General features: G+C 51.1%; 1 protein-coding gene across 8 annotated transcripts in view; it reads left to right on the top strand.

Annotated features, from left to right (window-relative positions):
• TRRAP (transformation/transcription domain associated protein) overlaps positions 1-26,035 on the top strand; it is a 2,065,012-nt gene that overhangs the window by 744,239 nt on the left and 1,294,738 nt on the right. For all 8 annotated transcript variants that reach the window (XM_069647248.1, XM_069647247.1, XM_069647244.1 and 5 more), the window contains one exon: positions 17,166-17,327. In XM_069647248.1, coding sequence (XP_069503349.1) covers positions 17,166-17,327 — 162 coding nt within the window. The remainder of the gene's footprint in view (positions 1-17,165; positions 17,328-26,035) is intronic.

Here is a 26,035-nt window from a genome sequence, read left to right as displayed (position 1 = left end):
TGAGCAGTGAATTTTGATCGTGGTTGCCTGTTAGTGGGATGAGGGTCTGGGTGTCATCTGCAAAATTAGTGGAGATGACACCCATGTCATCCAGGGCTGCAAAGAGCAGCTTGGTGTAGACGTTGTAAGAAGTGGGAGATAGGCATGAACCTTGCGGGACGCCTACAGGTACTGGTATGGGGTCTGCTGATTCTTTGCCGATGGACACTCTTGAGGTCCTATCCGCTAGGAAAGATCTGATCCAGTCAGTGGCATCATTGGACAGATCTAGTAGTATTAGTAGGCAGAGTTAACCTGCTTCTCTGGTGGCATCCATTTGGATTTTCAAATCGGGAAGGACAGTCTCTGTACTGCGTTTGGGGCGTAATCCTGACTGTCTGTCCCCAATATGTGGTGGTGTTCTAGGTGATTTTGTATTTGAGAGTATTCTACTTTGTCGATTATTTTTAGGAGAAATGGGACTGTGGTAATTGGTCGATAGTTGGTGGGGATTGAAGGATCAAGGGTCAGTTTTTTTAGGAGGGGTGTTACCCATGCTTTTTTGATGCTGGTAGGGACTGTGTTTGAGTTGAAGGAGGCGTTGACAAATTCGGTAATGGGTGATAGGGTTAGGGGGGCAAAGTTTGACTAAGTGGGATGAAAATTGGTCTTTTTTACGGTTTGAAGCTTTGAGTTTGGCTATTATGTCTAGCACTTCTTTGTTTGAGACAAGGGTGAAGTGAAAAGGAGTGCACGGAGTGGTGTTGGATGGATTAATGGTTATGGTGGGAAGTATTTTTTCTGCGAGGAGTTTTTTTTTTTACTCTATTTTTTTTGTAACGATGAGATTTTTGAGAATAGGGCGTCTTGTATAGTACTGCACCAGGTTTTGCTGGCATTGTTGGGTGCTGTGAGTTGACAGGGGTTCTCTAGCTCTCTGAGGATGGAGAACAGTTCTTTGCTGTCGGAGTTGGCATTGGTGATGCGATGGTTGAAAGCATTTGCTTTGTGGGAAATTATGGCTGATTTGTAATTTTTATTAGCTGTTTCAAACGCCTTTGCTGATTCAAGGGTGTTGGTTTTTCTGTGAAGGTGCTCTGATGATCTTTTTATATGTCTGAGGAAGACTAGTTCCTCATTGAACCAGAAGCAAGAACGTTTGTCTGATTTCAGTGTTTTGGTATGATAGGGGCGAGTGAATCAATGGTATGGGTCAGGCTTTGTTGGTAACACTCTGCTAGGTAGGCTGGGTTGTTAGTATTAGGAGTTATGTTGGCTAGAGTTGAGCTCAGGGTGGGGGAGAGATTATCAGCAGAGAGCCTTTTGATATTTCTGGTTTCAAAAGAGTTAGGAGGTTTATGGCTGGTGTGATCAATAGTGTTATATTCCATTGTAAAACTGATCACGAATTGGTCTGACCAGTCTACGGTGAGGATGGAATCAATAATGATTTGAGAGTTAAGGGTGAGGATCCAGTCCAGTGTTCTTACTTTGGAGTGAGTGGGTTCATTAATCAACTGTTCAAAATTCATGTCTAACATAGCTGTATGGAAGGCTGATGCGTCGAGATCTAGAGGGTCACTGTATTCTAAATGTATGTCTCTGAGGATGATGCATTTAGTGTTAGGTTTGATGAATGGCGTTAACAGTAGGGGGATGTCTAAATTGGGGTGTGTGTTTTTGTTAGGTGTCCTGTACACTACCAGGAAATTGGTGGTGGTTTTGGGATTGGGGGTGTATTTAACTAATAGGAGTTTGTAGCCCTGTATTTGTTCCAATGGACATGCTCTGATTTGCAGTGAGGTTCTAGCTATTAGGGGGACTCCGCCTCCTTGGGTGATGGTCCTGTCTGTCCTAAGGATGCTGTATCCTGTGGGGATGGCAAGGCTAGGAGTGGGCCTGCCGCAGGGTGTAGTCGGGTTTCGGTGACTACCAGGATGTCAAGTTGTTGATACAAGATGAGGTTGTGGATTTCTATGGCGTGTGCTCAGAGAGAGCGTGCGTTAATAAGTGCACCTTTGGCCGTGGGGGTGGTGACTTGGTGTGGAGAATTCCTTGGGTTGGGTGGGTGATGGTTTTGAACTTTATTGGTGGTTTTGGACTTTATTGGTGGTTTGGTAGGTTTTTTAGTGAAGTCTGTGAGTTGGTGATTAATGGGGGTGGTAATAAATCTGGTGCATGTATCTATGGTAATGGTGGGCTTAGTAGCTAGGTGGAGGGTTTTGGTTCTAGTTCTAAGTTTGTTTAGTCTAGTGAGACCTAACATGGGAGTTGTCTTAATCTTGGTCACAAAAGATGAGGGTGATTTCACTGTGTTGTTGCGCAGTCTAGGGAAGGTTGGTGCCGCTATGATGATGGCATTGTTAGGGTGATATTTTTGTGTGCATTAGGGAATGGGGGAGTGGATGGAAGGAAGGGTGTGGGGCAGGGCACTGGGTAATGACGCTGGCATCCTAATTTGGCTAGTCCTTCGTTGACCTTAATGAAGCAACCTCCTGTACAAGGTACAGAGTGGGGCATTATGCAGAATGGGAAAATTATAGTGGTTAGGAAGGCAAGCATTATTAGGACAAATTTAGTTAATAGGTACAGTTGGTATGCAGCACAGAGGAGAAGGTGGAGCAGCTAAAGGTAGCTAGGCTGTGCGGCCCTATGAACTTTAGTAAACAGTGCTATGGTCATTAAGTTGAACTAGTGGGTGGTAGCATACAGATTAATTTCAAGGGGATTGGGTCCTCCGACGTATTCCATATCTATGACAGTAATCACCATAGCTGTGCTGCTTCGGAAACTCTTTCTATGTCGATATGCCGCCCTCGAGGACCTCCTCCGACGGCCGACGTCACTGGATGTTATAAGCAGGACGCACGAAGCCCGTAGCCTCAGTTTTGTTTTTTTCCGCGAACGTGTTCGCTTCGCAGTTCTCGGCGCGCCTCGACTCTTTGGAGTTTCTGTTCTTTATCGGTTCTTCGAACCTGTTAGTTTGTGAAGTTATCCTTTGTGATGTCTACCTCGTCTTCCACCCCGCGTCCGGGCTTTAAGAATTGCGGGGACTGTGGGTCCAAGATGTTGGTGACGGACTAGCACGACGCCTGCCTCTGGTGCCTCGGGGAGGCCCATGATACGGATGATTGTGTCGACTGCCAGTCGCTTACGTCCAAAGCCTTGCGGGAGCGCAAGAAGAAACTGTCGGTAGGTAAGGTGTCCAAGCCACGGAAGTCGAGGTCTGCGAGGCTTTCGACGGACAATTCGAGGGGCGACTCTCTGCATCGTCATCGGAAGTCCAGTGGGTCTCGGTCCCGGAGTAGGTCCCGCCACTTCTCTGCCTATTCGAGGCACTCCCGTTAGCGCCGTCATCGGTCGCCTTCCCCGTCCTCATCCGTGGACTCCGCCCATCGGCGGGTCGCTTATCCTACCAAGCATGCAACGCCGGAGGAATGGGCTTCCTTAGGTAAGAAAATGCTAGCGATTCTTGAATTGCCTCCGAGTGGGGTCGCTCGTGATGGGTCGAGAGACACCGCTCGTACGCCTTCAGGCTAGGGTGGTCGGCACGATTCATGGGAAAGGTCCCGCTCAGACAAGGGGAATCGTTCTCGTCATGCCCGTTCCAGGTCCAGGTTCTCGACGCGCTTGAGACCGTGTGCACCTGTGATGTCTTCGAGGAAGATGTCGGCTCCAACGTCGTCGACGGACTCTTTCGAGGCTCCGCCTCCGAAGAAGTCGTCAACGCCATTGGCGCCCAGGCTGTCGATGGACTCGCTCGGGGCTCCGGCCTCGAGTCCTGTGTCGACGCCGTCGATGCTGTCGGTTCCGCGTTCGCTGTCGACGCCAATTCACTCAACGCCTTTTGAGGCTGTTTCGACAGGAGTGCCCCGGGGCACGGTGGAACCCCATAGAAAGGCTCTAGCCAAGGTCAAGCATGGCTTTGTTCCCCATTCTGTGCCCTCTTACCGCCATCTTGAGTACATTTCATAGGTGGATGAGGGCTCTGATGATGGCATGGTTCCTGATACGGTGCCAGATGAGATTCTATCGGGCCATAGCCAAATTGAGGACCTGCGTCAGTCCCTGCACGACGCCAGTGGTCTGGACACACCTCCGGAGGTGGAGTTTTGTAGACCTGAGCCTGGCACTCATGCCGACTCCTCGTACTGTCACCTTATGTCTAGGGTTACAGAGTACTTGGGGTGGTCTGCTCCCCCAGGGGATTTTCTTCAGGATGACCATATGGATATCCTCGACCAAGGTCCACCAACTGACCCGGTACTGCCGTTCCATATGGCTCTACAGAGGAGGGTGGCGGCGGCTTGGACTGCTCCGGAGAGTCTCCCGGCAGTGGGCAAGTCTTTGTCGCGAAAATACCGTCCAGCCAGTAGCGACCCCTGCTACTTGACCAAGCACCCCACTCCAGAGAGTTTGGTGGTGCAGGCGGCTACAGCCCCAGCAAAGCAGGCGTTGTATCCTACCATCTCTCCTGATGGGGACGACAAGCGTTTTGATGGTTGGGCAAAGAAAGTGTTTTCTTAAGGGGGTATGGCGCTTCAGGCGGCCAACTTCGTATGTGCCTTGTTTTGTTTCACGCACACTCTGTGGAACTGTTTTTTCTTAGCGGCTGAACATACTCCCGAATGGGACGAACAGGATGGTTTCCTTGCTATGGTCCAGGATGGCAAGGATGCCATGTGTGAGGCCGTTCAGTTGGGTTTGGACATGGCAGATTGGATCAGCCGGCCAATGGCGGCGAGCACCGTAATACGCAGTTTTGCGTGGTTGTGGAAGTCGGGGTTTGCTCCTGATGTGCAGGCCCGGCTCCTCAACATGCCCTTTGACGGTGAACATCTTTTTGGCAGCAAGGCTGATGAGAGCCTTGAGAAGTTGCGGACCTCCAAAGCTGCAGCAAAGTCGTTGGGTGCTGCAGTTCGACAACCTCCGCCTTTTCATCCTAGGGGACAGCAATGGAGGGGAGGTTCCTTTCGTTATTACTCATCCTTTGGTAAAGCGAGAGGAGCTGCCAGTCAAAGGGGCCACCATAGCAGTGCCAGAGGTGGAAAACGAGGTACTCGAAGTGCCAAGGCCGCTCGGGCAGTTGCCTCTTTGCCCTCAGGCAACGCCGCAGCCGCTTCAGCTGAGTCATGAGGCCATGTCCCATGGTTCGCTGGTTGGGGGTAGGCGGGCGCAGCATCTTGTAGAGTGGCATGCCATTACTTCAGATGTGTGGGTTCTGGAGATCATAGCCCACGGCTACTGTCTTCTTTCTGTCAGAGGCCTCACAACAATCTACCGGGGAATCTCTCTCTGCAGAGTCCGGATCCGCTCCTTGCGCAGGAAATCCAATCCCTGCTGGAGAAAGGCGCCATAGAACTGGTGCCTGTAGCGGAGAGGAACAAGGGATGGTATTCCCCTTATTTTTCGATTTCCAAGAAAGACAGGGGATTGAGACCCATCATGGACTTGCACGGTTTGAACAAACTCCTCAGGAAGGACAAGTTCAAGATGGTTACTCTCTCTCAAGTCCTCCAGGCCCTTCAACTTCAGGACTGGTTGATGTCTCTCGACCTCAAGGACGCTTATTTTCATGTGCCGATCCATCCAAAGTACAAGAAGTACCTGAGGTTCGCAGTTGGCGACTCGCACATTCAGTTTCGGGTCTTGCTGTTCGGATTGACCTCCGCCCCGAGGGTCTTCACCAAGCTCATGGTAGCGGTGGCAGCGCATCTCAGGAAAGGGGGGATTCACGTCTACCTGGACGATTGGTTGATCAGGGCGTGCTCTCCCGAGCAAGTCCTGGATCATCTGTCCGTCACCTGCCACTCCCTTCACAAGCTGGGCTTCTCCCTCAACTTAAAGAAGTCCCATTTGATGCCAACTCAGAGGCTCCAGTACATCGGAGCAGTGCTCGACACGTCCCTGGGGCTGTTTTCCTCCCCAGGTGAGGGCTCCTCCCATTCAGCAGATGGTGCACAAGTTTCAGCTTGCCCAGCGTTCGAGTTCTTGAGATTGCTCCGCCTCATGGCATCCTGCATTCTTCTGGTGCCAGAGGCCAGGTTGCAGATGAGATCTTTGCAATGGACACTCAAGCTCCAGTGGTCTTAGTCCTCCGGCAGGATGTCGGACCCGGTTCAGGTGCTGTCCTCGGTCACCCAGGACCTTATGTGGTGGGCTGTCGAAGGCAATCTGATGAAGGGGGCCTCCTTTTTGGCTACCCTGGCCGGAGGTGACGATCGTGACGGACGCATCCCTCACGGGATGGGGAGCTCATGCCAAAGAGTTGACAGTCAGCAGTCGTTGGTCTCAGTCGGAGTCCAGACTCCATATCAATCTGTTGGAGCTGAGGGCCGTCAGGCTTGCCCTGAAGGCTTTTCTGCCGACTGTTCGAGCAAAGAATGTCCTGATCCTGACGGACAACACAGTGGCCATGCACTACCTCAACAAAAAGGGGGGGGGCAGGGTCACTTACTCTGTGCAGGGAGGCGAAGTAGCTCTGGTTCTGGGCCATACAGCAGGAAATTTCGATCTCAGCAGTTCATCTGGCCAGAGACGAAAACGAGACGGCAGACGCTCTGAGCAGGCAGAGCACAATCTCTCACGCGTGGGAGCTGGCTCAGGAGATTCTCCTGGAGGTCTTTGCCCTTAGGGGGACCCCTCAAGTGGATCTCTTCGCCTCCAGTGTCAACCGGAAGTGCAAAAGGTTCTGCTTGTGGGAATTTCCTCCAAGAGGAGCCTTAGGAGACACGTCCGTGGTGGAGTGGTCATTCCCACTGCTGTACGCGTTTCCTCCAGTCCCCGTCATTCCGCAAGTGCTGCGGAGGTTCGGTTCCCGGATGAACGTCATTGCTCCGGACGTCGTACCCGGACCTTCTCGATTTGTCCATCTGCCCTCCACTTCGTCTTCCCTACCGAGACGATCTGCTCTCATGGGAGGGGGGTCAGGTTCTCCATCCAGAGGTCAGATCCCTCAACCTTCACGCCTGGTTTCTGAAAGGTTGAGGTATAAGGATTGGGACCACCCTGAAGACGTTATGGAGGTGTTGCTTTTGGCTAGAAGGCCCGCAACTAAATCCCTGTACCGTTGCCGTTGGCGAAAGTTCTGCGACTGGTGCAGGGTTAAGAATGTGGATACTTTTTCATGTGACATTCCTATGGTTCTGTCTTTTTTACTTTTTTTGGCCCACAGGGGCTTGCAAGTGGGTACTATTAAAGGTTACCTGGCGGCGCTGTCCATATTTAAGCGCTCTTCTGAAGAGTGTTCTTATTTTAAAATTCCTTTAATTTCTCAGTTTCTAAAAGGACTCACTATTGTGTTCCCTCCGTCACCTTTCCAGGTGCCTGGTTGGGATTTGAACCTTGTCCTCAAGTTTCTGATGGGTGCTCCGTTTAAGCCTTTGCATTCATGCGCTTTGAGACTGTTAACTCTTAAAACTGTATTTTTGGTTGCGGTCACTTGCTCGCAGAGTAAGTGAGTTACAGGCACTTTCAGTTAAGCCACCCTTCACTGTATTTCAGAAGGACAGGGTTGTCCTTCGAGTTCGTCCTTCCTTTCTTCCGAAGGTGGTGTCGGAATTTCATTTAGGCCAGAAGGTGGTTCTTCCGGCATTTCATCCTCCTCCACATCCTGGTAAGGAAGAGGAGAGGCTCCATAGGCTCGATCCTAGGAGAGCTATAAGCTTTTATATTTCACGCATGTCCCTGGTCAGAGTGGACGATCAACTCTTCATTGGTTACGCTGGAAAGCGTTTGGGACAAGCTGTGACTAAGCAGACTTTGTCTCGCTGGATTATTCTGGCTATTTCTGAGTGTTACCGCTTGGCCGGTAAGGACCCACCGGTCGGCTTGCGGGCCCATTCTACCAGGAGTATGGCTGCCTCTACTGCCCTACACAGGGGTGTTCGGATTCGTAACATCTGTGATGCAGCCACCTGGGCTTCGGTCCATACTTTTGTACGTCACTACTCCCTCAATTCCATCCGTGGGCAGGATCTGGCCTTTGGGAAGGCGATCCTTTGCTCCGCAATTTGATTGGGCATTCTAAATTTCTTTTTTTAAATTCTTTTCCCACCTCCTTGCATTGGTACTGCTTTGGGAGTCTGTCATAGATATGTAATACGTCGGAGGACCCAATCCCCTCGAAGAGCCAGTTACTCTCTTACCTGGTAACGTTCTTTCGATGGGATGGTCCGATGACGTATTCCATATCGCTCCCTCCCTGCCTTCCCCCGCTAGAGAATTTCTTAAGCGATTGCACCTTACGTTTCCGCAAGGCTTTGTGTGGTCAGACTAGCAGGAGATTGGTGCCACACGTTCTGTGAAAAAACTACAACTGAGGCTACGTGCGTTGTGTGTCCTACTTATAACATCCAGTGACGTCCGCCGTCGGAGGAGGTCCTCGAGGGCGGCGTATCGATGTCATCGACGCAGGACGCAGACGCCAAAAGATTTTCCTAAGCAGCACAGCTGTGGTGATTACTGTCATAGATATGGAATACGTCATCGGACCATGCCATCGAAAGTACGTTACCGGGTAAGAGAGTAACTTGTTCATCTTTGCAAATGGGCTAGTTCAGCTAATAAGGGGCAGCATACAAATCACTCTACACAAGTGGGCTAGTTCAGCTAATAAGGGGCAGCATACAAATCACTCTACACAAGTAGGCTAGTTAAACTAGTGGGGGGCAGCATGCAAATTAATTTTCACAAATGGTCTATATAGAGGCAATTGAAATTATAGGTACTTGTATAGCATGATACCTCAGTGACTAGTTAAGTGTAAATAGAGCAGACTAATTGCAAATTTATAAATAGCATAGTACAGGTAGTCTGTGTGTACTTACAGTGGTGATGTATCACAGGCAACTGATTAGACAATATGAGGTATGCTGTAGTAGGCAATGTTCCCGGCACATTCCATAACTGTTATTTGAGTATGTCTCAGTAATTCGGAGTTATCGTTCGTAGTGATGAGGTGGAGAATCAAAGATCAGGATTCATCACGTGTGAGTGGCCTCGCTAGGCAGGGAAGGAGTGTGTCTCCTGGCTGCGGAGGAAGCTCAGGTGGCGGCAGCCATCTTAGGTACAGGCAGGTGGAGGAAGTACGAGCGGGATAGTGCTAATAACGAATACGAGCTGTTTTGCAGGGAGAGCTCATATAAGGTTTGTTAGAGAGAGGGTGTAAATATGAAAGTCTCCTCGCAGCTTTGCTGCGGCTGGCGACAGGCTGAGGACAGGAATGGGCCTTATCAGTGCAGGCCTTGTCCAGGAAGGGCCGGCTCACACCATCCGGTTGTGGCGCCTTGCTGGTATAGGCGGGGGCGGCCAATCGGGCTCGTGTTGGCGGCGTCGCTATGCAACCAGGCAAACTATGCTGGGGCGGCCATCTTAGCTATCAGCTGCTCGTGGGCTCTAATGGCGGTGAGGCACACGGGGAGAGTCGTGGTGAACAGCTGGGCTCTTGTGTGCTGTCGGGATGATCAGCTGGGCTCCTTTGGGCAGCAGGATGCAAGAAAATCGCTCGGGATAGGGTCGAAGGCGAGGATCGCGGTTGTTCGTTCTCACAGTGGAGCTTCAGATGCTCCTCCCGGTTAGCAGGCAGGATGCCTGGGGCTCCAGTCCTCTCCTAGAGGCAGCGGTGAATGATGGTGGCTGAGTACAAAAATGGGCCTCATTGGTGCAGGTCTTGTCCAGGTTGCGGTGAATGATGGTGGCTCTGTCGTGGGGACAAGAGGGAGGACATCGGGGGACTCCTGCAATGCACTGGGATGGTCAAAACTTGCAACTGGCAAACTTCACCTGCAGTGGCTGTTTCGTGTTTCAGCTCCTTGCATCTACCGCAAATAGCAACACTGCGGTTCCTGGCGGTTGAGATGGACTTTCCTTGCTTCTGGGGTCACACACTCTGTTGAGGGGGCTCAGGATTGGTCAGTTCTGCTTCTTGGGATTCCGGAGTATCTTCCAAAAGCTCTAGGCCAGCTTAAAAGCAATGCACACAATCTGGTGTTCCTCTCCCTGGCTATATGGTTTCCAGCAGCAACCCTGGAAATTCAACCAGCTCCGAGATGGATGTCCAGGTGGCTTACTTTGGAGTTAATTGGTCCCACCGACTCAAAGGGGGAAGTCGTCCTTGCAGGGGCTTCTCTGTCGATGGAAACTTGGCATTTCGGCATTGCAGCTGGGCTTCACCGGGCAAACCAATGGACCAGGAGTTGCAGCAGGCGTCCTCTTCAAGCTCTTCAATTACTTCGTCCAGTGGTCGACTCTGCCTTCCAATCCAAAAGATTCGCCTTTTATTCAGTTCCCTCCCATTCATTCCAGCCTAGCTGTCACTGACACAAGCAGGGTGGCTGTCCTTGCCGGACAGTCAGCCAGCCAATCACCACAGAGTGCATTTGGGTCTCCTAGGAGACTAAGCACTGGGAGTTTCGGGCACCTACCTCACTTCCTGCCTACCCCAGACACTCTGGAGCCAGAGGCGGGCTTCACTCCTGAATCCCGCCAAAGGCGAAATGAACAGACACCTGGTTTGGTGCGCAGAGAAAATCTCTAGAAGGACCTTTCCACAAAGACATGGCGAAAAAAGAAAACCATGGACCATTTTGTCAAAGATGGCTCCTGCGCCATTTTGAAAAAGATGGCTCCCGCGGTTGCTTTACCTGAGCCGCGAACGCAGTCCGGGGTAAATGCAAACCATGGTAGTTCAAATGAAACCACTGCCACCAGCCATTCAGTGAGGAAAGTACAACATAAAAGACGTTACATGAGGGTCTAGACACAGGGGATACTAAGTAACCCCTCAAGCACTCTATTGTAAGATAGTGTGTGTGCTGGGTCTAGAAAGTCACAATGGCAAGTAAAGTCAATTTAACTTTACAGCTCTGGGAAACAGTAGTTTATCCCAGAGAAGGTATTTAAACCTTGGGGAAATCTGAAAGACTTCCCTGCGCCACTGCACTGAAGGTGCTGTGTGACACAATGTAAAAGATGATGCCTATGGAGTTTGTCAGACTCCATAACCAAAAGAAACAGAGGTAAAATTCACATTAAAATACATGAGAGAGTGGGGAAACGGGTCACACTCTCTCCAGGTTAAATAAATCAAGTCCTCAAAATCCAGCAAAGTTGCTCGGGGTCTCTAAGGTGGAGTGAATTGGCAAATTTCTGAGAATTCTCCCTAACACTGAGATGCCCCCCTCCATTTTGGGTCGCCACCTAAATGCATTGCTATTTGTTCATATTTTTTTTTTGTTTTTTGTTTTGCCACTTACCTAGGGGCAGATGGGGATATTACTGTGCCCATCTGCCCCCAGGGTGCCAAAACCTACCACCCCATCCATTGGGGGACCTGTCCCAAGCTTTCTGGTGGCCCCCTGCCCCCATCCCAAGTGGATGTGGGGGCAGCTCATCTCATCCCCTCCCTGGGGGCAGATGCCCCTTGCTAGGGTCAGTAATCTGCTCCCAGGGAGGGCTACATGAGATGCCCTCCATGCAGTTAAGGTGGGGGGAGGGCCACCCCCTTTTCAATACATAACTCACTGGTGGTTTAGGGTGCCTCCCAGCCCCCATCAAAACGCAATTTTTTTAAATTGTTTTTGTTTTGCCCCTTCCCCTGAGGCAGATGGGCACATTACTGTGCCCATCTGCCCCAGGGGCGGGGGGCTAAACATACTGCCCAATACTTGGGGGCCTGGGGGGCGGCAGTGGGGCTGTGACAAGAATTCTGTTTGGACGCCCCCCCCCTCCCCAAATGGACGGGCGAAATCATCTGCCCCCAGAGAGGGCTACATGAGGTGCCCCCCCATCCACTTGGGGTGGGGTGGGTAGAGGGCCACTCTCCTTCCATTATAAAGAGAAAAAACCTGGCTCCACATCCCTCCAAATCTAACCTTTTGTTTTGCCCCGTCCCTAGGGGCATGCACACCTCTCTGCCCCCAGTTGGGCCCAAACCTGCAGCCCCATTCTTTGGGGACCGGGGGGAGAGGGCCGCTTACATAGTAAGCAGCCCCCTCAGCCCCCCACGTCACACACAGATCCATGTTGGTATAGTGGCATTGCTGGGCACGGACCGAGCGCTCTGCGCCCGATCTGTGCCCAGCAATGCTTCAAAAAAGGTGGAGATAATGCCGGAGATCGAGGTAGAGGGAGAAGGGCACTCACCTTCTCTCTTTCATTGCAGCAGCCCAAAATGGCTGCCACAGTGAAATTATTTTCAGTTTCATGTCAGCGTGCGTTGCGCACGCTGACGTTAAACTGAAAGAAATTCAACCCCCAGTCCGTGAGGAGGAACCTCCCTCTCACATAGCCCCGTTGGTTGGATTTCACTTTTGTGCGATCGCACAAAATAAAGTGCCAAAAGGACAATCTATCTCGTCCTTGGCATCAGGAACGTAATGCCAATGACGAGATAGCTCGTCCTTGGCACTTAAGGGGTTAAAGAATGCTTAGTTAAAAATTGATGTTAAATAAATAACTATGATATGATATGATAGTTTATTTATATAGCGCCTATACACAATGTGTTTCAAAGCGCTTCAAGGAGGGAGGGGACATAGGAAAATACAGCCACATTCAGCAAAAGTCCTTGAAACAATACAGAATGTGAAAATAACTATCATAATAGGCCTGTCGACATTTCTGATAGTGCAAGTGCATAGAACAAGTAAGGCAAGAGGTAATGGATAGGCAGGAGAACAAAGCAAGCAGTAACATTACTGTGTCTGACGACAATTTACGCAGTGCAGGTGGTAACAAGAGGTGGGGTGGGAGGGGGTACAAGGGGACGGAGGTGGAAGGAGAACAAGGCAAGCTACTGAGCAAAAATGTCGGTGACAAATTTGAAAAGCAGGGGAGGGGGGAGAGAACAAGGGGGGAGGAGGGGAGACAGACAAGCTGCTATCAAGAGTCACGGAACAGATGATAGGAGTAAGTGCTAGGAGGGGGAAGTCTGAGAGGAGGGAGAATACAGAAGGTGGGAGTAGGAAGGTAGTAGAAGAGGATGGAAGTGAGGAGGGGGAAGGGAAGGAGGCAGGAAGGGGGGTGGAACGCAGAGCAAAGGAGGGGGGGAGCAAGCAGGGTCAGGGCGCAGAGACACTCACTGAGGTGTAGGGGGGCACACAGACACTCACGGAGGGGCAGGGGGGCGCACAGACACTCACGGAGGGGCAGGGGGGCGCACAGACACTCACGGAGGGGCAGGGGGGCGCACAGACACTCACGGGGGGGCAGGGGGGCGCACAGACACTCACGGAGGGGGGCACACAGACACTCACGGAGGGGCAGGGGGGCACACAGACACTCACGGGCAGGGGGGGCGCACAGACACTCACGGAGGGGCAGGGGGGCATACAGACACTCATGGAGGGGCAGGGGGGCACACAGACACTCACGGAGGGGCAGGGGGGCACACAGACACTCACGATATTTATAACTAAACAATATGTATAACTAAACAACGCACAATACCAACTTGTGTAGTACAGGCCTATACCAAAAGGTGGGTTACCTAATACCAAGCAGATACCTGTTGAGTAGTCTCGCACAGTGTTACTGCATGAATTCTTACCTAACACAAGCTACATCCCTCTCTCCCTCCTAAGATACGCCTGGCTGCTCTGTCCACGCTACCTAATACTCAGGTGGTACAACCTTATACTAAGAGTGGAGTTTTTTTACTCTGTCGTATGGTTTCACTAAGCCCTTAGTTGGACTTCAGAAAAACTGTCCTAACACGGAGAAAAGGGTATAAGTCAGACCCATATCAGCTACATAAAGGTCTTGCTTTAGAGACACCCTATTAGTCGGCCCCTAGCTCCAAAAAGCCCTGCATTCAGATGTTCTACGTAGACGCCTAGCAACTATCTGATTGCAAAGCATACCTAGCTGAACACGACTCAAAAGCTAAAGCTCATATTTGTAAACGAAATGCCAAACAGACTGGATCGGAGCCAAAAGATTTAGGTACAGCTCCGACCTGTCCAGCTTCGACCTGTCATTCACCCCTCGACCAACAACTATGACCTCCTATCGGCCAAACTAACACTGTCACCCAACAGCACCATCAATATTCACCTACTATACCGCCCCCCAGGCAACACCCTAGACTCCCAAGACAACATCATCCATATCCTCAGCAATAATATCAAAAGCTCCACCAAAACCTTTCTACTAGGAGACCTCAATCTCGGTTTCAACGATACCAAGGACAAATCCGCAGCCACTCTCACCAAGGAACTCAATGACCTGGGCTTCACCCAAAAAGTCCTACTCACACCAAAGGACGCATTCTTGACTGGATTGCAGACCATAACTGCCTCTCCACTATCGCCTCTAACTCCTCAATGCCCTGGACTGACCACAACTGCATCGATTTCTCTATTCCTATCACCAAAAACCACAAAACTCTTGACCCCTACTAGCGCCGCACAAGTCAGAAGCTCTAAAAAACTCAGAGGATAACCTGCGCCCATACCTCAATATCCCCGAGCTAGCTCCCCCATTCCCTAATGACCCCAATATCCTAACAGACATCTACAAAGATGTCATCACCAAAGCTATCCATGAAATGGCACCACTCGAATGGAAAAAAGAGAAAAAATCCCTACACACCAACTCATGCTTTACTGAAGAACTGCACTCCATGCGATCCCACAAAAGAGCAGCACTAAAAAATTGGCAATCTGACCTCTGTACCAGTACCAAAAACAAATTCAATTTTATCTCCCACCAATACAAGATAACTATCACCAATGCCAAAGCCAACGCCTTCAACACACGAATTTCCAATGCTAAATCTCACTCCAAAGAGATCTTTGCCATTTTTAATGAGCTCATCTCCCCCCCCTAATACACCGGACGAAATAATCAAAGACGAAGCCTGGTGTACCAGCATTCAAGCTGCCATGCTACACAAAATTGACCTTCTCCAAATGAAAATCAAAGACCACTGCAAAGCACTACCTCAACAGACAGGAACTAAACCTACCAACACCCCACCCACCTCGTCTAAGTCTCCTTCAGAGACGTCACTGAATCAGAAGTTATTAACATACTAAACAATCTCAAACCCTCACCCTGTAAAGGCGATATTTGCCCACCAAAACTTGTCAAAGACTGCGTAGACTGCTTTGCGCCGCTCTTCACGGCATTCATCAACGCGTATTTTAAAACGGGCATCATCCCAGCCAACCTCAAAGAGGCTTGGGTCCGGCCTCTCCTAAAAAAAACTACTCTTGACCCCTTACAACCTAACAACTACAGACCAATAACCATGGTGCCATTCCTGCTGAAACTACTGGACAAAGGCGCACACTGCCAAATCCAACATTTTCTGGAAACCCACTCCATCCTCGGAACTAGGTAGTCAGGCTTCCGGAAAGGACATGGCACAGAAACAGCCCTAGTAAATCTGAAGAGTCAGATCACCCAAATCATGGACAAAGGCAAGCCTGCTCTCCTGCTCCTTTTAGATCTCTCAGCCGCCTTCGATCTGGTTGATCACAAGACTCTCACTTCACATCTCACACACTCAGCCAACTTCTCCAAAGAAGCAGCCCTCTGGATCACTTCCTTGCTAGAGGGTAGAGCCATGAAAGTCTTCTCGGACATCGCCAACGCCACACCCACGACAATCCACCGCGGGGTCCCTCAAGGATCTTGCACTGCACCCACACTCTAGAACTTGTTCACCAAGCCCCTCTTTGACAAACTTGACTCATACGGCATCACATACACGAACTGCGTGGACGACACACAAGTACTCGTACCACTCACAGGATCATACAACGAAGTTGCCAAGGCACTCCACACAATCTACTCCGTCATCAAGGCATGGATGGCAGTTAATGGCCTCTGCTTCAATGGTGACAAGACTGAAATCATATTAGGTCAGCAGAACACCCTAGACAAACTTGACAAACTGTACGCCAACTTCTCCATTGACAACTCCATCATCCCCGTATCCACAGCCGTAAAGACACTGGGAGTATACCTTGACTCTTCACTATCTATGACTAGACAAGTCAGCGCTATCACTTCTGCATCCGCACACACCGCCAAACTCATAAACGCCATCAAACCCTACCTCTCTAAACCCAACTGCCTCTCTATAGCGAGGGCAACCATTGGAGCCAAGTTGGACTACTGCGATGCACTCCTAGCAGGCACTTCAGCCAAAAACATAAACAGACTACAAGTCACTCAGAACAATGCTCTCCGGGCCGCTCTTAGCATCCCGAGAAGAGAGCATATCACCCAAGCCAGGCACTCAGCCCAATGGCTCCTGGTCAAAGAACGGATCAAAATCCTCACCCTCACCCACAAATGCCTCTTTCTCTCCGCCCCGTCCTATCTATCTGAAACCATCCTCAAACCCTCCTCCTCCCGTCCCACCAGGACGCAATACTCCAACCTAATCTGCATCCCACGCATCAGAAAAGCCAAAGCCGGAGGTTTAAGTTTCCCCTACATTGCAGCCAAGACATGGAACACTCTCCCTGCAGACATTAGAGTGGAAAACTCACTCCCTATTTTTCGCCTGAAACTGAAAACCTTGGTCCTTGCAAAATAAGTAGGAAACTCTTAGGAATCCTTGTAAATATACTGCGTCATTAATGTATACATGTCTACTGTAAATTCTGTATTGTATGTAATTACTGTATCCTATGTAACCAAGATATTGTCTGTAACAAGCGCCACGATGCCCCCGGGCTGACGTGCGCTCTACAAATCTGAATAAATAAATAAATACAATGGTGTTGTGATGTCAACAAATCCTCTGAAAATCCCTAAAGGCCGCTCTACACGCGCACAGTGACAGACGCACGCACACAGAGAGGCACAGGCAAGCTTTCTACTTACTTCAAGGGGCAAAAAATGAACATTATCACTCATAAATATGGTGGGTGCAAAGGCCAAGCCAGATACTCCTTTTCATGATGCATAAATGTATGCCTCTGTGCTGTGCAGCTGGTTTTCTGATTAACTGGGTCTTAGTTATTCCAAGAGACCTATACACACAGGGTTGCAAATGGAGCTATTCTTTTAGATTTACTCTCTGCTCTTCCCACTGTACACGGTTTAAACAATTGCCTACGATAGTGACAATCACTGAGGTTTGCCTATGCTGCTTTCTTTTCACCTGATTTTTACTGCATGCAACCCTTTGCAATTCCTATATTTTAGTTGGTTGTTTTGTTTTTAAGGTTCTACAAGACATGGTTCCACCTAGAAAGCACTTACTTCGACATCAGCCTGCCAATGCCCAAATCGGTCTGATGGAAGGGAACACTTTCTGTACCACTCTGCAGCCCCGACTATTTACAATGGATCTAAATGTTGTTGAACATAAAGTCTTCTACACAGAGGTATGTGTTTGCTTTTGAGTAAACTTGAGTTTATGGTTGGTGTCCTGCTTTCATTATGTAAAATAGTACTCATCCCCTTAATCATCATCATCTTTAAAATGTGCAATCCGATGTGTGCTAAGATGGATTTCCTATCTCGGCCATGATGGTAGATTTTTGGGAGGGCACCCTATTATGGTGAACAGTTAAAAAAAAAAGGCTCTGAGAGGCTAGCCAAATGCAATAAAGGTACGGTAGCAGAGCGGCAAGGCTTCATCTCAGGACGGGTTTGAGAGTGGTCTAGGGAGACAATGAGCCCACACAGAGCAACATTAGTAATTCCAGTTAGACGGGTAAGTATAAAAATACAATTATTTGTTAGGCTTTTAGTTTCTCCAGCATGGGGTCTGGCATGGATTCATATGCTCATGAATATTCCCCAAGGCCGGGAATCCTTGGTATAGAAAAAAATCAGTATCAGTTTTGTTTCTGATCTGTCTTTCTTAGTAGTAACCAATCACTGGTCTCTGGTTCATACTGCCGTGCCCCCAGCCAATGACTGCCCTCTCCCTAAGCCCCGCCTCTGGCAGCCATCCTCAGATTTTTACCGCACGTTCAAGTGTTGGGAGTCCTCGTGCTGTAGCTCTCAAGCTTTTGCTGCGTTTTCACGCTTTTTCAGGAGATTTTTCTCATTTTTCGGTTAAATTAGAGCCTCAAGCTCCACCGTTTCTACATCCGATCAACAGGGATCCGTTTCAGAGTTTTCTACGCCCCTCAAGGGTGAAGATTTCGTCGAGTTACGCTTTTGGAGGATTCCAGAAGTTCCGAGGCCTACCCCGGACATGGCCCAGGAGAAAGGAAGCTCGATGCCCGGGAAGCTGTTCAGGACCTGCCTTGGATGCCAGTTTCAGAATGTTTTCAAGGAGGACGAGCATTCGTTATGCCTCTACTGTCTCCATGAGGACAAGACGCACACGGAGAAGGACTGTGCGTTTTGTGGGAACATGTCGGAGCGGACCATGAAGGATCGGCACTTCCGTCTCGCCAACTGGCTGGAAGGGAAGAGCCCGTCAGGCGAGAAGAAGAAAAAGAAGTCCGAGCGGTCTTCTTAGTCCTGTGACGGTGCCCCGGCGACGGGGGCCCCACAAAAGGCCAAGTACCGCGAGTCCACGGGCACCAGGAGCGCCGAGCGGTCGGGCTCCTTAGCTGCCAGGCAGGGCGCATCCTCCCCGGCGCCATCAACCACGAGCCAACACTCTGGCTCGGGTAAGAGGAAGTCTGAGAACCCGGCAAAGCATCTGGAGAGGCCCCGGTCGATCTCGAAGATTCCGGCAGAGAGGGAGCGAGGCTCGGACCCTCCCCCCAAGGTGAAGGCCCCAGGCGTACAGAAGGTGACGATGGCCTTAATTCACCCTGCTAAGACCTCGGTTGAGGATATCGCAGCGGCCCTGGCTCAGCCTGTGGAGGCTACGCCAGTGGAGGCGACCTCAGGACCCAGAGTCTCCCTGCCACCGCGGAGGGAGTCGTCTTTCAGGCCCATTGAGAAGACCCCCAGTCCTCGTTGGAAAAGGTGGGGGAAGGGCAGGTGGCCATCGTAGATACGGACACGACCTCTGAAGAAGAGCTCATCGAAGTCGTGGAAGAGGCCCAGTCCATCGGGAGGGATCCCAACGAGGGCGACGTCGAGAGCGACGGTGTCGCCGACGACGTTCCTCAAGAGCCCTCGCGCCCATCGTTTCCGGCACCGCAGGGCACTTCTGCGGCCATTTTGTCAGCGATTCAGTCCTTATGCTCGGAGATAAGGACAAGGTTGCCCCTCCCCCCGACGGAGGTACCTGAGCCAGACCCGACAGGGGAACCAGAGCCGGGACCTTCGGAAAGTCCACCGCATAAGAGGACGACGACGCATCCTACGCCACCTCTCCCAACTGCTCTGCCTTCCCCCCGCCCGACGAGATTGGATCCTTTCATGCCATGATTTCCAGGGCATCCGAGCTCTCCAGCTCTGCCCAGAAGAGAAGAAGAAGGAAGGGTTCCTTTACCAACGGCGCGAGGCTAAAAGGAAGACGGTCCTCGCCGTACCACTTCTTGATGACGCCCTCCTCAAGAACCCTGCCACGGCGCCGGCAAAGAGGGACCGGTACGAGAAGAAGTACCGGGTCCCCGACGCTGCCCCCTTGTGCCTTCGGGCGCAACCTACCCCGGATTCGGTCGTCTCGGCGGCGGCAAAGAAGAAAGCTGGCGGGGCATCGGCCTCGACATCAACTTCCCCGCCGGACGGCGAGGGCAGGAAGCTGGACACGATGGGACGACGGGTCATCTCATCCGCAGCGACGACTATCAAGGCGGCCAACGCCCTGGCTATCGTAGCCCGCTACGACAGGGAGTTGTGGTTCAAAATCGCCCCTCTGTTGGACTTCCTTCCGGACGCCAAAAGGGCTGAGGCCCTTGAAATCCTACAGGAAGGTGAGATTGCTTCGGACCACGCCATCACGGTGGCAACGGACATCGCCGACACCGGTTTCCGTCAGTTGGGCAACGGCGTTTGCCTGAGATGACGAGGATGGCTCAAGGCGACGGATTTCCGCCAGGACGTACAAACCAAGGTTTTGGACATGCCCTTCGACGGGAACAACCTGTTTGGGAAGGCGGTTGATGAGTCCCTTCAAGCCATCAAGACAGACACGGAGACTGCCCGGGCACTGGGAGTGCTCCAACAATGACGGCCGTCCTTTCGGAGCTCCGGAGGCAGACAAGGTGCCTCCAAGGGATCCGGCAGTGGCTCCTCCACGTACCGCCAAGCGGCAAGATCTTCGTCCCAGGAAGCCTACAGGGGACGCGGCAAGTCAGGTGGTGCCCGTTGTCGTCGTTGGCAGGGAGGTCAAGGAGGCAAGGCGGCCTCCAAACAAGATTGAACCGACCGTGGGGTCGGGCCCCCGCCGAAGCACCCCGGTGAGAGGCCGGCTGGCGAGGTTCGTCAGCGTGTGGGAGTCCATCTCCACCGACCGTTGGGTGCTGGATGCCCTGGCCCAAGGGCATGCCCTCGAGTTTCAGAAGAAGTGCCCTTGCATTCCACCCGTGGCCAGGAAGGAAAATCACGTCCCTCAACTGCTGTTGGAAGTAAGGGCGATGCTCAAGAAGGGTGCCATCGAGCTCGTCCCAAAGAGGCTTCAGGGCTTCGGAGTTTACTCAAGGTACTTCCTCGTAAAAAAGAAGACAGGAGGATGGCGCCCCATTCTGGACCTGCGACGACTGAACAAGTAAATCAAGGCACAGAAGTTCCAGATGGCCACCCTCCAGCACGTGCTGGGACAGCTGGAGGAGGGCGATTTTCTGTCGTCTTTGGACTTGGAGGATGCGTACTTCCACATCCCCATTCTAAAAAGACACCGAAAGTTCCTCAGGTTCGTGGTCCAAGGGTGGCACTACCAGTTCAAGGCCCACCCTTTCGGATTGAAGTCGGCACCCAGGGTGTTCACCAAGTGCCTCGCACCGGTGGCGGCGCGGCTGCGCCTACAGGGGATCCACGTCTACCCCTACCTGGACGACTGGCTCATCCGGGCAAGGACAAGGGAGCTCGCCGTGGAGCACACTGCGAAGACCGTCCAGCTGCTCACGGACCTGGGATTCTCCATCAACTTTCCAAAATCCCACCTGGTTCCGTCGCAAGTCGCCCTGTTTCTGGGAGCCAAGCTCGACACAGTGGCGCGGCTGGCCTCGCCGTGTGAGGAAAGGACCAGGACCATTCTGGGCAAGGTGCAGCGTCTGCTGGCCACGGATATGGCCAGGGTAAGATTTATCAAGTCCCTCCTCGGGATGATGTCCTCCTGCATTTATCTGGTGCGCCTATGCAGGCTTCGGGTGCGCCCCTTACAAGAGTTCCTCGACGCCCGCTGGGTCCAGTCGACGGGCAGCTTCGAGGACAGGATCCCTCTCAACGAGACGTTCCGTCAGGCGATCCGGTGGTGGGGTACCCGCTCTCATCTGTCGGCGGGCATGGACTTTCAGACCCCAGCTCACCAGGTGACGGTGACGACGGATGCCTCCCTGGAAGGTTGGGGAGTGCACTCTGGAGATCTTCACGCGAGAGGCCATGGCTCCCGGAGGAGAAGTCACTCCACATCAACATCTTGGAGCTCTGCGCAGTGTTCTGGGCCCTCAGGTCTTTTCTTCCGTCCCTCAAGGGCAAGGTGGTGAGGATCTTCACCGACAACACCACCACGATGTTCTACATCCGGAAGCAGGGCGGAACCAGATCCCCTGCCCTATCCAAGGAAGCCCAGGATCTGTGGCATTGGGCCGTCGCCCAAGGGATGTTTCTGGTGCCTCTTCATCTGGCAGGAATAAAAAACACGATCGCCGACTCACTCAGCAGAGAGCTGCGCTCGTGCCACGAGTGGGAACTACGCCAGGATCAAGTGGATCGACTCTTCCGACAATGGGGCGAACCCCAAATCGATCTCTTTGCGACGGCGACGAATTCCAAGTGCTGGAGGTTCGCCAGCAGGTTCCCCCAGCCGAGGAGCATGGGCGATGCTTTCTCGTTCCCCTGGGACGGCCTATTTCTTTATGCGTTCCCTCTGCTGCCGTTGCTGCTCCGGCTCATCAACCAGCTCAAGAGGTCCCGGTGCAGGATGATCCTCGTTGCACCGGCGTGGCCGAGACAGATCTGGTTCCCGGACCTTCTGGACTTGTCAACGTCCACACCAGTCAAGCTGCCGACGGACGCAGATCTTCTCTCCAGAGATGGAGGCGCCATTCTTCACCACAACCCGGAGTCGCTGAACTTGCAGGCCTGGCTCCTGCAGCACTAGAGTTTGGAGGGTACGACATCCCTGCCGACTGCAGAGAGGTTCTTGCAAAGGCCAGGGTGTCCTCAACTCTCAAGTGCTACAGACATAAATGGAAGAGGTTCTCTGTCTGGTGCCGTGCACAGAAGATTAACATTCTGCGGATTACGGCCCCTCAAGTATTGCCGTACCTACTGTCATTGGCCAAGGCTGGACTAGCTCACGCTTCCATCAAGATACATCTGGCCGCCATCTCACGATACACCAGAACTACGGGACGGGCGTCCTTGTGGTCTCATCGACTGGTGAAGGAATTTATGAAAGGATTGTTCCGATCATTCCCGCCGGTGAAGTCCCCTGCCCCTGCGTGGGAGCTCAACGTGGGGCTGACCAGGCTCATGGGGGCCCCATTTGAGCCTATGCATTCGGCACCGTTGAAGTTTGTGTCGTGGAAGACAGCGTTTCTCGTGGCCATCACCTCTGCACAACGAGTGGGAGAGATCCAGGCCCTATCTTGCAAGCCGCCGTACTTGACGTTTCACGACACGAGGGTGGTGCTGAGGACGCACCCCTCCTTCATGCCCAAGGTGCCGTCGGACTTCCACCTCAACAAACCCTTGGTGTTGCCAGTTTTCTTCCCGTCTCCTTCGACGTCGGCTGAAAGGACTCTGCACTCGCTGGACGTAGCTAGAGCGCTGAAGTTCTACGTGGACTGCACAAAGAGTTTTCGGAAGACATCACAGCTGTTTGTGAACTTTGGGATTGTGAATCAAGGGAAGGCTCTCTCGAAGACTTCCATTTCCAGATGGCTCTCCGGCTGCATCATGCACTGTCACCGGTTGGCAAACCGACCGCTGCCCGGCCGTCTGAGAGCCCATTCAACCAGAGTGATCGCTGCTACCACGGCGTTCCTGTCTGGTGTGCCCCTGCGACGCACACCTTCACAAGATTCTACTGCCTCGATCTGGACTCCACGGAGGAGTCCAGGGTCGGCCAAGCAGTGCTGCGCAACCTGTTTGCTTAAGGTGAGCCTGGTGAGGAGGTAAGAGATGCTTAATGTTGAGTTGTTGTATTGCTTAATGTTGAGCCTGTTGCAACCTCCCGTGGTTGTGCATGTGTGTACTCCTATGTATTCTCTTATTCATGAGCATGTGAATCCATGCCAGACCCCATGCTGGAGAAGGAACAAGTTACTTACCTGTAATTGTTGTTCTCCAGCATGGGTCTGGCATGGATTCACATGCGAACCCTCCCGCCTACCCCTCTGCGGCTCTTCACTTGGTCATACTGCCACTTTAGGTGCTACCAAATGTGAGGATGGCTGCCAGAGGTGGGGTTTAGGGAGAGGGCAGTCATTGGCTGGGGGCAGTATGACCCAGAGACCAGTGTTTGGTTACTACTAAGAAAGACAGATCAGAAACGAAACTGATACTGATTTTTTTCTATACCGAGGATTCCCGGCCTGGCGACGGGGAATATTCATGAGCATGTGAATCCATGCCAGACCCATGCTGGAGAACAACAGTTACAGGTAAGTAACTTGTTCCTTACACACTAAAAGATGGCATTTTTTGTTTAGTATTACCACATCAACAAGTTATAAAACAGATTTCTGAGGCTTGTGAATCTGCATAGAATCACATGCTGTGTATAGGCCGACTGTTAAGAAGATTTATCATTTTGGTGCTTCATCCCCGCTCCTAGTGAGAACCACAATACCTTTTGCTGGACCTCTGGACCTTTTTCTTTCAATCCTGAATGAGTGGAGCCTTTTTCCACTCATGCATTCTTGTGGGCTCTGTCTTTTGGAACTCTATTCTTTGTATTCACCTGTACTATGCAGTCTGTCCGCTCCATAGCCTTTAAAGGCATCTGTGTTTTTACATCTGTGGCACACAGTTCCTTATGGGCTGTGTTGCTGGGGACCCTTACAGTCCTCTTTTAAGATTCTTTGTATATATCCTTGAGTAAGCTACAGTTCTTAAGGATAGAGAGATACTTTGTGCCTCTTCCAAAACTCTATAGTCTGAGAGATTGGCACACGCCACATTCAGTGGAGTACCAAAGGGATATCTAGTATCCCCCTTCTCTCTGCTTCTGTGACTTTTCAGTCACATAGTCACCTAATTATGGTTGGTGGCAGTGGACTTGTTCTACCAACTATTCAGTATTTTGTATACCACAGGTTATGTCCATACCCTCGGTAGTGCACAATAGGGGCACCCAGGCACTAACGTGGGGCCTCCCTTATTTTTTTGCCATTACTAGCGTGGTTGTTCTTTGTTATCCCTTATTCTACCATGGCGAGGTGTGTGTGTGTGTGTGTGTGTGTGAGAGAGTATATGAATGAATGTCTGGGCAGGCAGGAAGTAGGGGAGGAGTTATCCACCGTCTGCCACAGTGCCTGAATAGGTCCAGCTCCCACAGGGGGCCTGGCTGTCCTGAGAGGACAGCCAAGCGCCCCTTTTTGTAAAATGTTGAGAGAGATTGCAGAGGAGTGTGTGCTGGAACTGTATAAATGGTGAGGCTTCTGGAGTGTAAAGCAAGTCGATCACAGGAAATCGAAGTAACTGAAGAAGATGACTAGTGATGCCTGCAGACCCTTTGCAAGACCGTAAAGCGACAAGTGCTGTCCTGATCCCATTTTCTATGCGACAGAGGAGCTCCCAAGAGGACGACTCCTTCCCTTTGGCTGGGCGGAACAACCAGACCCAAGACCAACTTTGTTTATTTATTTATTGTGCGCACCGGACCCAGATGTAGCAGGGCGCAAGTGACATGAGGGCTTACAGCTTGGTTACAGAAGTTACAAGTTTACAGAACATGGTAGGCACAGGATGGGGGTTAGGCAATAGGGTACAAGTACAAGCGGTATAATGACAACCAGTCAGCCGGCTGACGTACCAAGATAGCAAATCTGTATCAGGTACAATACATGCGGTAGGAGCGTGGGGAGAATACAGGTTACATAACATTTTCAGTGAGCCATTTTATTGTGTTCTTTCTGAATTTGTTGAACGTTAGGTCAGATCTAAGTGCGTGAGGTAAGGAGTTACACAGTTGAGCTGCCTTAACTGGGAAGCTAGACCCTCCAATAGTGAACAGTTTAGATCTGGGCACTAGAAGGCAGTTAGGGCTGGTTATTCTAGTTGGTCTAGTAGAATTGTTTCTAGTAAATCGTTCTGTTAAGTAGCTAGGGGCTTTATTGTTTAAACATTTGTGGATGAGGGATGCAGATGTGAGGTTGATTATTTTCTTGGGTAGAGAGCCATTTATGTTTCCGTTTTATTTCAGAAATATGTACTCTTCTGGGGTACTTCGGGCCGCTCTTAAGTGTGTTATTTTGGAGCACTTGAATTCTGTTGAAGTTTGTTTACATGCCCCTATGTATAGGGAATTTCAATAATCTAATTTTGAGAGGATAAGGGCTCTGGATAAAGTTAGGCAACTGTCATCTGATAGGAATTGTTTCCCGGCTCGAATTAATTTGCATGTATAGGCCATAGATGAGGCCAATGAGTTTACCTGTTTGGTAAAGGATAAGGTCGAATCGAGGTAGAAACCTAGTGTTTTTACTTCTCTTGCGACCTTGATGGTGTTCCCATCGATGATGAATGCTGAATAGTTAGGGTTGAGTTTAGAGATGCGAGCTGTGGTACCCAGGATGATGAGCTCTGTTTTATCATCGTTCAGGCATAGGCCATGGTTAGCCATCCATGCCTGAACGATGCTATAGACTCTGTTCACCAAAGCAAGATCTTCCACATAATCCCCAATAAGTGGTAGGAGAATCTGGGTATCGTCTGCGTAATTGGTATAGGTGATGCCCAGATTGTCAAGATCGTCAAAGAGTGGCTTGGTGAAGATATTGTAGAGTGTTGGCGAGACACAAGATCCCTGGGGCACTGCACAAGTGATAGGTATCGGGTCTGCTGCCGC

Source organism: Ambystoma mexicanum, chromosome 2q, assembly GCF_040938575.1.
Source record: "Ambystoma mexicanum isolate Mex_15411 chromosome 2q, UKY_AmexF1_1, whole genome shotgun sequence".
NCBI lineage: Eukaryota > Metazoa > Chordata > Amphibia > Caudata > Ambystomatidae > Ambystoma > Ambystoma mexicanum.
The sequence above is the reverse complement of the archived record's forward strand: the minus strand, read 5'-3'. Positions and strand labels throughout refer to the sequence as shown.